General features: G+C 44.5%; 1 protein-coding gene across 1 annotated transcript in view; it reads right to left on the reverse strand.

Moving 5' to 3' along the window:
• LOC115357617 (cadherin-2-like) overlaps window positions 1-12,798 on the reverse strand; it is a 125,031-nt gene extending 112,233 nt beyond the window's left edge. Inside the window, exons 1-2 of the mRNA XM_030049184.1 lie at window positions 12,621-12,798; window positions 9,607-9,724 (exon numbers count right to left, since the gene is read on the reverse strand). Coding sequence (XP_029905044.1) covers window positions 9,607-9,724; window positions 12,621-12,662 — 160 coding nt within the window. The 5' untranslated portion in view covers window positions 12,663-12,798. The remainder of the gene's footprint in view (window positions 1-9,606; window positions 9,725-12,620) is intronic.
• Between the last annotated feature and the right edge of the window lie 586 nt (window positions 12,799-13,384).

A 13,384-nucleotide genomic window follows, 5' to 3' on the forward strand; every position in this document is an offset into this window, starting at 1 on the left:
ATTTTAATGACTTTATTTTTTTATTTTTTTTATTTTATTTTTTATTTTTTGTCCTCTCCTCCTCGTAAGACACTTGTAACGCCGGAGCCGAATGTTTCTCCAGTCGTCCTCGAGGCAGCTGACTGTGCCGCTCGGTTTCAGCGGGGTGGGGGGGGGTGGGGGGGGGATGCTAATGAGGGCGGGACGGGGCGGCGTGGGGCGGCGAGGTCAGCCGTGACCCGCGGCCCGGCCAATGAAAACCAGTTAGACTTTCACAATAAACTCCCAGTTAGACTCTGACCACCTGCAAAATCCAACAACCCTCTGCCTTCCATCCACTTCATATCACTCACAGTTCAATAAATGCAAATAAAGAAAAGTCAAATAACGTAAGAGTGACGCTCTTCTAAAAGTCCAAACTGACTTGTTGGTGCCTTCAAGTGCTTTTTTTGGAAACTGGAAAAATCGACGACACCTGAGTTTCATGATGAGAATTAAAAAAAAATTTTTTTAAAAAATGGGCTATGTTTAAAATGAATACTGTGGGTGTTTTTTTTTTTTTTTTTTTAGAATGAGGAAGTGATCTGATGACATCACTTCTCATTCTTACTCTGTTTCTGTTTCTGTTTTTTTTTTTTTTTCTCATGACTTCTGCTCATTTATTGTGTGTTTATGGTGTTTTTTCCCGCCTTTTATCGATCTCTTTTCATCTTTTTATTCATTTTTAATCTCATTTTGCACTACATTGCATGAGAGCTGCTGTATACAGTCAGTAAATCCTCACTTATTTAGAGCTCTAACTTCTCATGAGGCTCTGCGTCCTTTTTAACACACGAAATGATGAATCAGTTATATAAAAAAAAAAAAAAAATCAATATTATTATGATTATTCAACGATGAAAAGGGCTACTGGAAAGACATAAAGGGCGTAAAAGCATGATTTTCCAAAAACAATCGGAGGAGAAGAACCTGTGGGTCGGGCTTTTATTTTGAAAGCTTTTATCTCACCCTCTTGGCAAAATGTAAATGTTTTGAGGGATTTTTTTGGGGGGGGGGTAATTTTCTTGTATTTTATTTCATTAAGTCTGGGGTTGTGTGTTACTAGTTTCTAGTAATTTCCTGGTACATTTTTTTTTTTAACTCATTTCTATTTTTGGGTCATTTCTTGCTCGTTTGTTCCTCAAGTGAATTTGGGTTAAAACAACAGAACAGGCCCGTCGGTTTTATCTCGTGTCGCTTCCCTCTGAGTCTGACCCAGTCCCGCCTCCCGGTGTCTGTCCCCACCTCTGACCTCCTTTCCTTCACACACACACACACACACACACACACACACATGCACCCCTCTCTCTCTCTCTCTCTCTCTCTCTCTGTTTATAATTTTGCCTCTCCCCTCCATCCTCTCATTAATAATTCACCGTCTTCCTCTGCTCCAATTAAATAATTAACAGCGCCCAGAGCAGTCGCACTGTAACCCGGCACAGATACCCAGCGTGGCTCCCAGAGATCGTCTCCGAACCGTCTCAAACGTCCCCAGCATCCTGCCGGAAAGACGGGGAAATGATCAAAACGCGTCAGCCGGAGCCTTTTTTTGGAATCGTAATGAAGAGAGAAAGAATGAAAGAGCGAAAATCCCCAGAAACCAGCGCTGATTTAAACAAAAATAAATAAATAAATAATAAAAATAAAATAAAATAAAAAATAAAAAAAATTAAATATAAAAAAATATTAAAAAATATATATAAAAAAAAAAAATAATAATAAAAGACAAAAAAAAAAACATGGATTGGCTCTCAGCTGGATGGTTTGGTATAATTAATGCCAACAGTCTGACGGTAAGAGATGGAAGTGGGTTCAGGTTTTTTTTCGGTGGGAAGTTAAATCATATCCTCTGGAGGGATTTTTACCATGGTGACCGTCTCTCCCCCTGCCTCGCCGCCGGAGTCATTAGTGTTTGTTGCAGCTGCATAAACAACAAGGCTTTGAGATTTGTACCTTGCAGTGCACCGTACACACACACACACACACACACACACAACCAGCAGCACCATGCACAAACACACTGAAACACTCTCTCTAGTCGTTCCTCTGCCGCTCTGTCGGCTTCTGTCAGCGCCGCCTTGTTACACTTCACAGAGCCCATGCAAGACTAGTGAACCACACAAACATCAGATCACACACACACACACACACACACACACACACAGCACCTTTTTGCTGTGTTATTGTAGAGTTTTTGCTGGTCCTTGCTCTCTTTTGTGTCGACGATCAAAACCCAAGTGAAGTGGCTGCCTGGCTCCGCCTCGAGCGTTTTATTCCTTAAAAAAAAAAAAAAAAAAAGGAAAAAAGGCTCTAATAAAATAAAATGGAATAATATAAAAATTAAAAATAAATTTAAATAAAGAAACAAAACAAAAAAATAAAGCAAAATTCAATTTAAGTAAAAAAAAAAAAAATTCAATTAAATTAAACTAAATCTGAATAAATAAATAAAACACAAAAACAAAAATTCAAAATTTAATTTAAAACAAACAAATGCATAAATTAATTAATTAATTAAATAAACAAAATAAAATAAAATAAAGATTTCATTCCTTCAAAGCAGCATCGCTCTCCCAACATCCAGAGCCACACTTCCAGCCCGGCCTGGGATTCAAACCGGCAACTTTGCAGCCACAAGTGCTGCCATGATGTCACCGCCCGCCGCTGCCACCGCCGCCGCTCTGCTAACATCGTTGTGCTCACACACACGACACCTACATTTCCTTCTCACTGACGCTGAACGGCAGGAGGGCTGCGAACGGCGACGTGTTCGTTTACAGACATCAAAGCGCCGCGGCACTTCCTGTACGGCGAGACCCAGCCGAGGCTTCCTCAGGCCACGACATCTGTCCGGGGATATCGACTGTCAACACACATCTCTGTCAGTACACACACACACACACACACACACACACACACACGGAGAGACGAGCTGGGGAAGTGGAACCCGAACAGATCTCAGTTCACGTCTCGCCTCGTCTTCCACCAAACGGAGAGGCGTCACGGCGACGTCGCAGTTTCCCACAAAGGTTTTTGAAGAAATCTGTAAAGTGTGTGTGCTCGGTCAGAGTCACTCACGTGTCGCCAGCGGATCCCTGACTCCTCAGCGTAAACGGTTTTAAGTGACAGCAGGCTCCACGCTAACACGACCTTCATAGTTTAACTGAGTTGTGTTGGAGATGGAACCTGATGAGATGGATGAGCTCAGTTTGCGTCATCGTTCGGAGACGATCCCTAACCCTAACCCAACAACACTCAGCCCCGGCCTCAGAGCACGCCAGGGTCACGCCATCAGGCCGCCGCCTCGGTGCAGTGAAATCTGCTCTGCACTTTCACAAAAGCTTCAATAGAGCGGTGAAGTCCCGCCCCTTCCGGTGGACCCCCATGGGACCTCTCAGAGCGAAGAAAATGAATGGTGTTCAATGAAGAGAAAATAATTATTTTCTGATTTACTGTCATTATGCCATGGATTACACAAATGTTGTTTATCGGCTTAAATGATCATTTTTCATGTCAAGAGTTTGACCGTTTATTGTGCCTTTGTTCAGTTAAATGCTGTTGAGAAAACACAATTAGAAAGTCTTCTCCATCCAGATTCAAGTCGAGATGCCGGTGTGTTTTGTTCCCGATTGTCCACATTCCTGCAGGAACGGCTGTAATTTCTGTCGTTTCCCGTCTGATCAGAGGACCAGGACTCGCTGGCTCCAGCTGACCGGGGCGGGTGGTATATCATTCACATCGAGAGCAGTGAAGAGTTGTAGTTCACAAAGCGGGCTCACACAAAACCTCACATTATTAATATTCTTCGCTCTAAATTGTAGTCTTCTTTGCGTGAAAAATTATCTTTAAATATCACAAACAACAAATGTGAAATCCATGGCACAATTCAAACGGGACCAGAAAATTATTTTTATCTACCCATTGAATCGCACTGATCACTTTCTGCGTTTGAGGACCCATGAAGTGGAAGTGGGTGGGCGGGGCTTCACCACTCTGTAGGCGGCACTTGATCTTCGAACACCGAGGCTTCCCTCCCTGGAGTGACAGCTGAGCGCTCACCACGCCTCTAGTTCTAGCGCCACCTGCTGCAGCCCTGCAACATCGCAGCTCCAGATGCAGATCCTGCAGGTCGCTTCAGGCCACAGACGCTGACTCAGCAGCCTGCAGGCCGCGGTGTTTACCAGAGATGGGAACAATAAACCGATTTGACCGGATAACGGCTTTCCCAGGTGAGAGATGCGGCTGTGTCTGCAGCAGACTCCTCAGTCGATCTGGATCAGCCATGAACCCTCAGATGAATCGATTGTAGAGCTGTGGATCGGATATCGGCGGCGGCCTGAGGCTTTACAGTTTTCATCTCTGAAACAACGCGAGAGCTCACAAAACAATGAAAAACAAAACAAAACAAAAAAAAAAGGATGTAAATATTTCTGCCAACAGCAGCATGTTATGTTTGCTTCTCTTTTCCTGGACTAATATTTGCCACTATTGACAATTTAAGCCACAGGATATTTGTCATTTTTGGAACAGCTTTGCACTGTTTATTTATTGCTATAGTGAATTATGTTCTGTTTATATATATATATATATATATATATATATATACATTTTATTTTCTGATCCCATCCAACAACATGATGTTCATTCAGCAGGTCTTTTTTTTGTCCGTGTCTAAAAATAAATACACTGACATGGGATTTAGTTGTTGTTGTTTATTTCTGACAGTGCCATAAAGCAACGATGCTCGGGGATATGTGCTCTTTTTTACATGTCTGAAAATACTGTAAGAATGTCATTTTAGAGAACTGGCTACTTTATGATGAACGTCTACATCAACAAATGTTAACTATCCTATTGTTCTTAAACCGTATTGAACCGTTCTGTATTGAAAATATCTGGTTTTTGAATCGAATCGTAATCCGTGTATCTGGATTGTAAAAGAGATTCTTTATCTCAACAAGCTCATCTGGTTAAATAAAGGTAAATAAATCAATAAATAGATGTGTATGGAATCATCCACTGCATTGAGTAACAGTGGTATGAACACACTCATCACAGCGTGGTGTGGCCTGTGAGACGTGACGTCGCCTCGGAGAAACAGGCTGACAGAATCAGTCAGTCAGTCAGTCAGTCAGTCAGTCAGTCAGTCAGTCAGTCAGTCAGTCAGAACAGGCTGTGGCTGCCGGCGCTCCGTCCCTGCAGGCGGACGGCGAGCGACGAGCTGTCTGCTGCAGAGCGCCGCTGAAAACTGCTGAAAACAGCACAACTTTCGAGGAGAAGCTGGGGTTTTGTTTTTATTTTTTTATTAATTTTTTTTCGTGAATGACCACTTCACTGACCACCGGGAAAAAAAGACAAAACACTCGTGTGTGTGTGTTGCTTTAAGAGCTAAACTGATCACAGATTTGTGATTTTATTTCAGCCATGATTCTTCATGACATTACACTGCCTTATGTCACTGATGAGCACTGATAAGCCTGAAAAACGTGAGTGTGTGTGTGTGTGTGTGTGTGTGCGTGCGCATATGATTAATTATGCTGATTAAATGTTAATAGCTAATCATCTGATGCAAAGCTCTGACAAACTGATTCTGCAGGACAATCAAAAGGTCATTCACAGCAGGTAGCATCAACTCCGTCACACACACACACACACACACACACACACGCACACACACACAGTTTTAATCTCTTCAGTTTCCTGTTTGGTTTGTGGATGTCGCGCTCACACAGTCAACACGGCAGAAATGTGCTCGTTATGCAGAATTCATTTCACGTCCAGATGCCGGTCACACTTCAGGAAGGACGGAGTTTCAGTGGAAAAGCAGATCAGCTGTTGCTCACACACACACACACACACACACACACACTGGACGAGGGGTGTGACCGAGTCCAGTTATCACAAAACACAACGTGGGGCGGAAAAATGAACTATGATGTGATTTTAATTTCACAAACAGGAGGCCACGCCCATCACTTCATCACGAGCTCGCCGTCCACATTAAATCATCATCAGCACTTTGAACTGACAGCGGCTTTAACTGTTTACGATCCAGCGAGCCAAAACCACGGCTCGTAAACACACACAAAAAAAATGGTGGCTAAGAAATAACCACAACTCTGCAGAGTCAGGCGAACAAGCAACAACAACCTCACATCCTGTCACTCAAACTAGAGCGACTCACACGGCTTTTTAAGGTCAGAGCCGATATTTGTGGACCGAAGATGAAGCCAAAGTGTTTCAGCATTTAAGCTCAAGCAGCTTCACTGCAAAAACTCAAAATCTTACCAAGATTATTTGTCTTATTTCAAGTCAAAAATGTCTTATTTCTAGTCGAAATATCTCATTACACTTAAAATAAGACATGATCACCTCAGAAGTAAATTGTTTTTGGACAATTGTCTCTTGTTTCAATTGAAAATTTGTTTGTTTCATTGGCAAAACTTGTTTCTTGTTTCTAGCTCATTTTCACTTATTTCAAGTGAATTTTCACTTTTTCCACTGGCAAATTTTGCCAATGAAACAAGCAAATTGTCTAAAAACAATTTACTTCTGAGGTGATCATGTCTTATTTTAAGTGTAATGAGATATTTTGACTAGAAATAAGACATTTTTGACTTGAAATAAGACAAATAATCTTGGTAAGATTTTGTGTTTTTGCAGTGTTCACATTTGAGTCCACGATTCCCAGCTGAACCCCAACACTTTGAGCGATGTGATGTGATGTGATGTGCAGCCCCTCTGTGGGTCTGAACGTAGCCTCTTTGTTCACCTGTGGAGCTTTATCATCAAATCATAAATAAATAAATGAGCTTTTTTTTTTTCCACACAAAAGTGAGAAGTTCTCTGTGTGATGAGCGATGCCGGTGTGTGTGGAGGGGAGGCCGACTGACAGGCACGAAGCTCCGCTGGAACGCCAAGCGTGACACAACTCACAATTAAAACGTTGTCAGAGGCAGAGATAACGAAGCGCGCGGAGAACCGAGGCGGGATGGGGGGGGGGGGGGGGGGGTGGGGGGGGGGGGGGGGGGGGGGGGGGGGGTTGAAACACCTGAGCGCAGCCGGATTTTAGGTTTTTCCACGCAGGAAAATGAAGCTCGGTCACGCTCCGAAGCCCCGGCCTGACCCGACGGCGCGTGTTCCAGATGAATCCAGGAGGGCTTGTCGTTGGATTATCATCACGACGCCGCTGATTTTTAATTAATTCGGCTTTTTTTTTTTTTTTTTTTTTTTTAAATCATCTATTTATCAGCTATTTATCATCTGTTTATACTGTAAATTTGCACATTGCCCACATCTATGCACATTGTGTACATCAATGCACACTGGTTTTTTGCACATTGGGTACTTAGATCTTTAGAGCTCGAGTGTCATCTTGTATTCTTTATTTGTTATTTACTTAATCTTGTACTCTGTGGATACTGCTGAAAACTGTGAATTTCCTTCGGGATGAATAAAGTATCTATCTATCTATCTATCTAATGAGGAGCCAATAAAGCTTCATTTAAAGGTTTGCTGTCACGAAGCTCCGCCCCCACGCTGCCTTTAAACCCTTTGCCCCGCCCTCACCGCAGGATAAGGAGCGAACTGTGATCCTGCCGAGTTACGTTCGAACCCCGATACAAAATCAATCCAATCAAGCAGCAGCCAAATGAAGATGAAGGGTTTTCAATGCAGTGACTGAACCATTGACTCCTGTTCAGTGAACGGCAGAAAGGGGGCGCTGCGTTCACACGGTCCGGGAAAAAGTGTCAGGGCGTGTCCCCTAGGGGGCGTCACTATCCATCAATCTGCATCGATATATCAATCTAATGAACCACCATCCAGTATAAATCGATACGAGGTGAAAAATAATAATAAATAATAATAATATATTTTATTTGTAACGTACTTTAGATTGAACAATCTCAAAGTGCTACAGAGAGAAAGAAAAAAGATTAAAAGGATCAATGAAGTGTTAATAGGATAAAAAGAGCGATAAAATATTAAAAAGGAGAATCAGGCAGACATTAACAAAAACTTTTTTTAAATACTGTTCCTCATCGTCATCTTGAAGATACACTTTTATTTTGAAATTCCCACGGCACGCCTGTGACGCTGTTTCCGTCCAGGTGTTCAAACGGCGCCGGCGTCAGGCAGGAAACGGCGGCGGTCGCCAGCAGCTGAGATAAAAAGACGGTGAGGAAATCTGCTCGCCTCGCGGGAGTGAATCAGCGGCGTGGGAATATTTTGGATTTCAGATTTCACGCCGCATGAACACAATGCCAACACTCAGCAAACATGTCAAACCTGGTCAGCAACGTAAAAACAGAGACATGACGTTGTGATGCAGCTGATCATCATAATCTTAACTCGCTGATCAACCCCTGAACTGAATGAAATCAAACTCATTTCATGTTTCTAACTTTGGGACATCAGAAAACATCATCTCACAGTCCAAAGAGCCCATATGACGTCGTATTGTGATGAAACTTGGGATTCACACCTCTAGCGCCCCCCTGTGGCCCCTTTTCCACCACAGCGGTTCCAGGGCTGGGTTAGGGTTAGCACCGGTTCTTTGTTTTCCCACCGGCCAAACTGGTTCCAAACTGGTTCCAGGCACCGACTTCGAGCAGGGGCTAAACAGGAGCCAGAGAAAGAACCGACGACACAACCCACCACGTCATTGGTGGGCGGGGTTACAGACCCAAACGGGAGCAGCGAACGCTATAAACGTACAGCTAAACGTAGTCGTCGTTCGTTCCGACCACGAATACGACGGGTGGCCGGCGATAATTGCGTTTTTCGCCTCTGGATCGCAACGTAGGCTTGATCACGTTTTACGCTGACGTATTTACGCAGGTCTGACGTGGCTCCGCTTGGCTCTCGGCCGGTGGAAAAGCAAACCGGTTCTTCAGGTCTGACAGTTCCTGAGGCCCAGGACCGGGCGTCGGGTTCTGCCACTTGGTCTCATGGGTTCACACTAACCCTGAACCTCCGGCGGAGTGTGTTGTCCCCCAGGTTTTAGGTTATTTTTCTTCTATTGTTTAAGTTGTTCATATAGTATTTTTCTACATTCCTTGTTTATAATGTTTATATTGCTCTTTGGTACTTATTATCTGTATATACTGTTTATAGTGTAAATTAAGCTTCATATCTTGCTATCCACTTTGGCTGCTGGAATACGTGAAATTTCCCCACTGTGGGACTAATAAAGGAATATCTTATCTTATCTTATCTTATCTTATCTTATCTTAGTTGGCACCAGTTAAGCACCAGCTCCGAACCAGCACCGGGTTCTTTATGGTGGAAAAGGGGCAACTGAGACACCTCAGCAGTGAGTTTGTGTTCAGATTTTAACGCGTCAGAGTCTCAGGGCGCATCACACCCCGGTTTTGGACAGCGGGCCATTATCGGCCCCTCGTGCGTCGCTCTAATCCTGCACACACACTCCAACACACAACTCAAACCCAAAGGTCACTCGTCTCTGAGCCTCATCACGGTTCAAATATCAGCAGGACTCTTAAACAACACAACCCCCACCCCGCGGCGGGGGATTACTGTTGGAGCTGTGTGTGTGTGTGTGTGTGTGTGTGTGTGGCTGCTGACCGTTGAGGAGAGCCTGTCCCTTCATCAGCTCTTCATCCACTTCCACGCTGTACTCCTCGTGCACGAAGCCCCTCGTGCACGGCGGCGAGTGCTCAGCGGCTCCGCCTCGCACTGCAACCTGGGAAAACAAACCAACAGCGACAGCAGATATTTTATTTACATCCGGTTTCACATCCCTGACGCCCCTCGCGACCCAACACCTCCACGACCCGGCTTCTGCGGGGCTCGGAGGGTTTATTCAGTCCTTCTGACGGTGCTCAGGATGTTTCACCAGCTGATTTTTTTAAGTTCTGAGTTCATTTTCTCAGAGATTAGTGGTTTTTGTTTGTCTGCGGTGATATGAGATGACTGACACTGATTTGGTTCAGTGGCGTCATTAAAGCTAAAAAAACACCCAGGGGAGAAAAAAACAAAAAAACAAAAACAAAAAAAAAACAAGAACAGGCAGAAAAACAATTAGCAAAGACTGGTGATTTTATTTTCCCAGCTTTGGTTTATTGTTATTGTTATGGCTGACGATAACTGCGGGCTTTTTTTCATCGCAACGCGCTACAAGTGAAGCGCAAGAAAAATGCTCTACGTCAAAACAGACCATAAAAGCCGATTCAGTGGCGGTGCAGCATCAGAGATCATCATTAAGCAGCGGCAGACAGACAGAAACGTACCATCGCACACAACTGGGTCAATTAATTTTGATGATAATTAGCGTCTAGACATTTGTCTCTCCTGTTGTTTGAGCCCTGGCCCGACATGACCCCCCCTTTCCTCCTCCTCCTCCTCCTCCTAACTCCCACACACTAACACACACACACACACACACACACACACGCACACACACACGCACTCCCCCTTCCTCCCCTTCCGCAGAGCAGCATAAAAGCATCTGTTGTAGTTTGAGGCCGGTTCATTTCTGCTGTGATTAAAGTAATGAAGCCAACAGGAGCGTCGTGATTTTGCCTCCACTTAACCTAACACACACACACACACACACACACACACAAATAATAGGAATAAAAACTTGTGGCCGTGACGTCACCTCTGCCATGACATGTTGGGGGTGGGGTGAGGTTGGGGGTGGGTGGGAAGGCTGGCTTTCATCTGATCCCTTATTAAAAAGGAAGGAGGAAGGAAGTGAACTGCGCTTCTTTACACACACACACACACACACACACACAAAAATGCATGAGCGATCAGGACTGAAATGAAAGAGGAAAAAAAAAAAGGAATAAAAGCAGGTTGAATGGATGCAGATGGGGGTCAGGGGTTTCTCCTCCCTGTGGGTTAAGCAAGGCATTCACGCTGCCAGAGGATGAGGGTGCAGGTAGGGTAGGGCCAGGTATGCAGCCACAGTAAAAAAAAATAAAATAAAATAAAAAAAAAAGTCAGATTCAACACTTTTAAATAGAAGCCTGCACCAAACATCACATTTTTCTTCGCAAACACACAAAATGCTGCACGGTAAATCAAATCAGCTGTGTGAAGGGCCCGAGCTGCCTGCTGGGAGCCTGGCAGGATGCTATTGATCCTGGGTTTACTTAAGGACCTGACCCTTGACCTTTAGGCACAGCACAGGCCACTCTGCGCTGCTATTGATTTATATGGGTGTGTGTGTCATCTCTGTATTTCTCTCTCTATCTTTTTTTTTTTTTTATCCTCATTAAATCCTACTCACGACGTTCATTTACGAGCTCTGTCCGCCCTTGGAGATTTTCACTGATGTGACATTTCCAAAGCTAAACGGGCTCCAAAACAAGCAATCCAGTCCCGGTGATGGTTCGCCTCTCACAAGCGGCGGTGTGAGCGGTGCCGAGCGGCTGGACAGCAGGTGGGTCAGCTGGGGGGGCTCTGGAGGAAACCCTCCGCCTGGTCTCGCCATCGAAAACCCGCTGCGTCCCCCGTTCTCTTTGTACGGGCAGCCCGCCGCTGCGAACTCCGTTAGAAAAATCGGGATATTGAACGTCTCCGTGCTCGGCGCTCCTTGTAATCGCCAAAAAACGATAAATCACAACTCGCAATGGAGAAAGAATCGTCTTCTGCTAACTTCGGCGTGTGTTAAATTCACTCAATCTGTCCAAAGCAATCCCAGTCCCAGTCAATTCCCGACTTTTACGATTCGTCCGCGTGTTTCAAGCCTGTTTTGGTGGTTCAGCAACACGGGAGAAATAACAGGTTCGCCTGTGCCAAAAGCTTGAATTTTATTGAAATACGTCCCGATTGGTGTATCACATATATGCCGAATTGAAGACTGGAAGGCAGTGATACATAAACAGCACCAAATAGTGCTCTACAGTGTGTGTGCGTTTGCAGATAAGTCGGGAAACGGTAAATTTCCAGATTTGTATATGGAGTTCGGCACTACTCTCTACCAAACGGAGAGAACGGAACGTATCGGGAGCTTGGATTCACTCAAGACACACTGGATTACAACCGAAAAAAAAAACTAGACCAGATTTGGGCACAAAGCACAAGTAGGCCACACATATCAAATTATGGATGAGATGCTGAAATGCCTGAGAATGTCAGCCTGACATCCTAGGACCGTGTGTGTGTGCGTGCGTGTGTGTTAAGTGTGTGTATTTCTGGAGGTGTGTATGTTTAGGTTTATTTCCCAGCATTTAGATGTCCCGGGGCTTGTTTAGGCTATCTGAAACTGGGATGCTGTGTCGTACAGATAAATCTGCCTCAACAACTCCGTGTGCGGCGCCTCTTATTTGGAGCATATCTGTTTTTTGTTTTTTTTAATTCTCTGATTACACACTGTAAAGCCTACACGGAGAATGGTCTTGGATCGGCGGCGATTTTATTGTCTGTATATCAGTACAGGCTGCTTTTGTCACCCCGATTCCCTCACCGGAGAATCCCAATCCAAGAGCATAAGCAATCCCGATAATCTGCCCTTCCTCTGCAAGATCTCCTCTATCCTTTCTACACAAACACACATCCATCTCTGTCATTTCACTGCTGCAGCCTCGTCGCTCCGAGTTAACCAGAATAAAATTAGGAATATTTTTTACCTGCAGAGCCGCCAGCAGCATGCAAACCCCAAAAAGATGCATTTTTTTCCTGCTTTGTAATTCCTCTTTCCGCACCGACAGAGTCCGTCCCGCAGCGCTGGACCTCAGGTTTTTAATGCCCGGTAAACCCCGGCGGCATGAATCAGCCTTCCTCCCTCCACCAGCCCTCTTGTCTGTCTGCCGGGCTCAGCGGCACTCCGCCTGCCTGGGACGGGACTGACTCACCGCCCCCCTCCCTGCTCGCGGCTCAGTGTCGCCCTCCAGCGGACACCATGCACATCGGGCCTGCAGGATGCATGCAGAGGCTTAAAGTCACAGTGAAATGAAAACACATGAGCTAATTTTACATAAACACAGTAAACATTAAATGCCAATAAAACTTAAAAAAATGATTTTCATACCAAAACCCCATTATTTTCATTATTTCACTCTCTGGAGGACAGTGTTATCCACAGTGATGACATCATACTGTACCAGTATGCATAACCTCCAACCAATGAAATCATCAGGATTTTGGAACAATTGCGCCTCCCCACATCTCCCATCAAAAAATTTCTCAATGCTAACATCCAATTGGTTCAGACTGGTTGATCCATTTCTCCTTTTCATGATGTGAAGAATGAAAAATGTATCACAAGAAAAACCTGCAGGGATGAAAAAAGCCTGCAACATCCCATTCAAGCAGAGCTTTTGTTGCCTTGCTTTTTTTTACTTGTGTAGAAATAAAATGCCAAGCAGTGAATAGGACTAGCCCAGAAAAACAG

This window comes from Myripristis murdjan, chromosome 4, assembly GCF_902150065.1.
Source record: "Myripristis murdjan chromosome 4, fMyrMur1.1, whole genome shotgun sequence".
Classification (NCBI taxonomy): domain Eukaryota; kingdom Metazoa; phylum Chordata; class Actinopteri; order Holocentriformes; family Holocentridae; genus Myripristis; species Myripristis murdjan.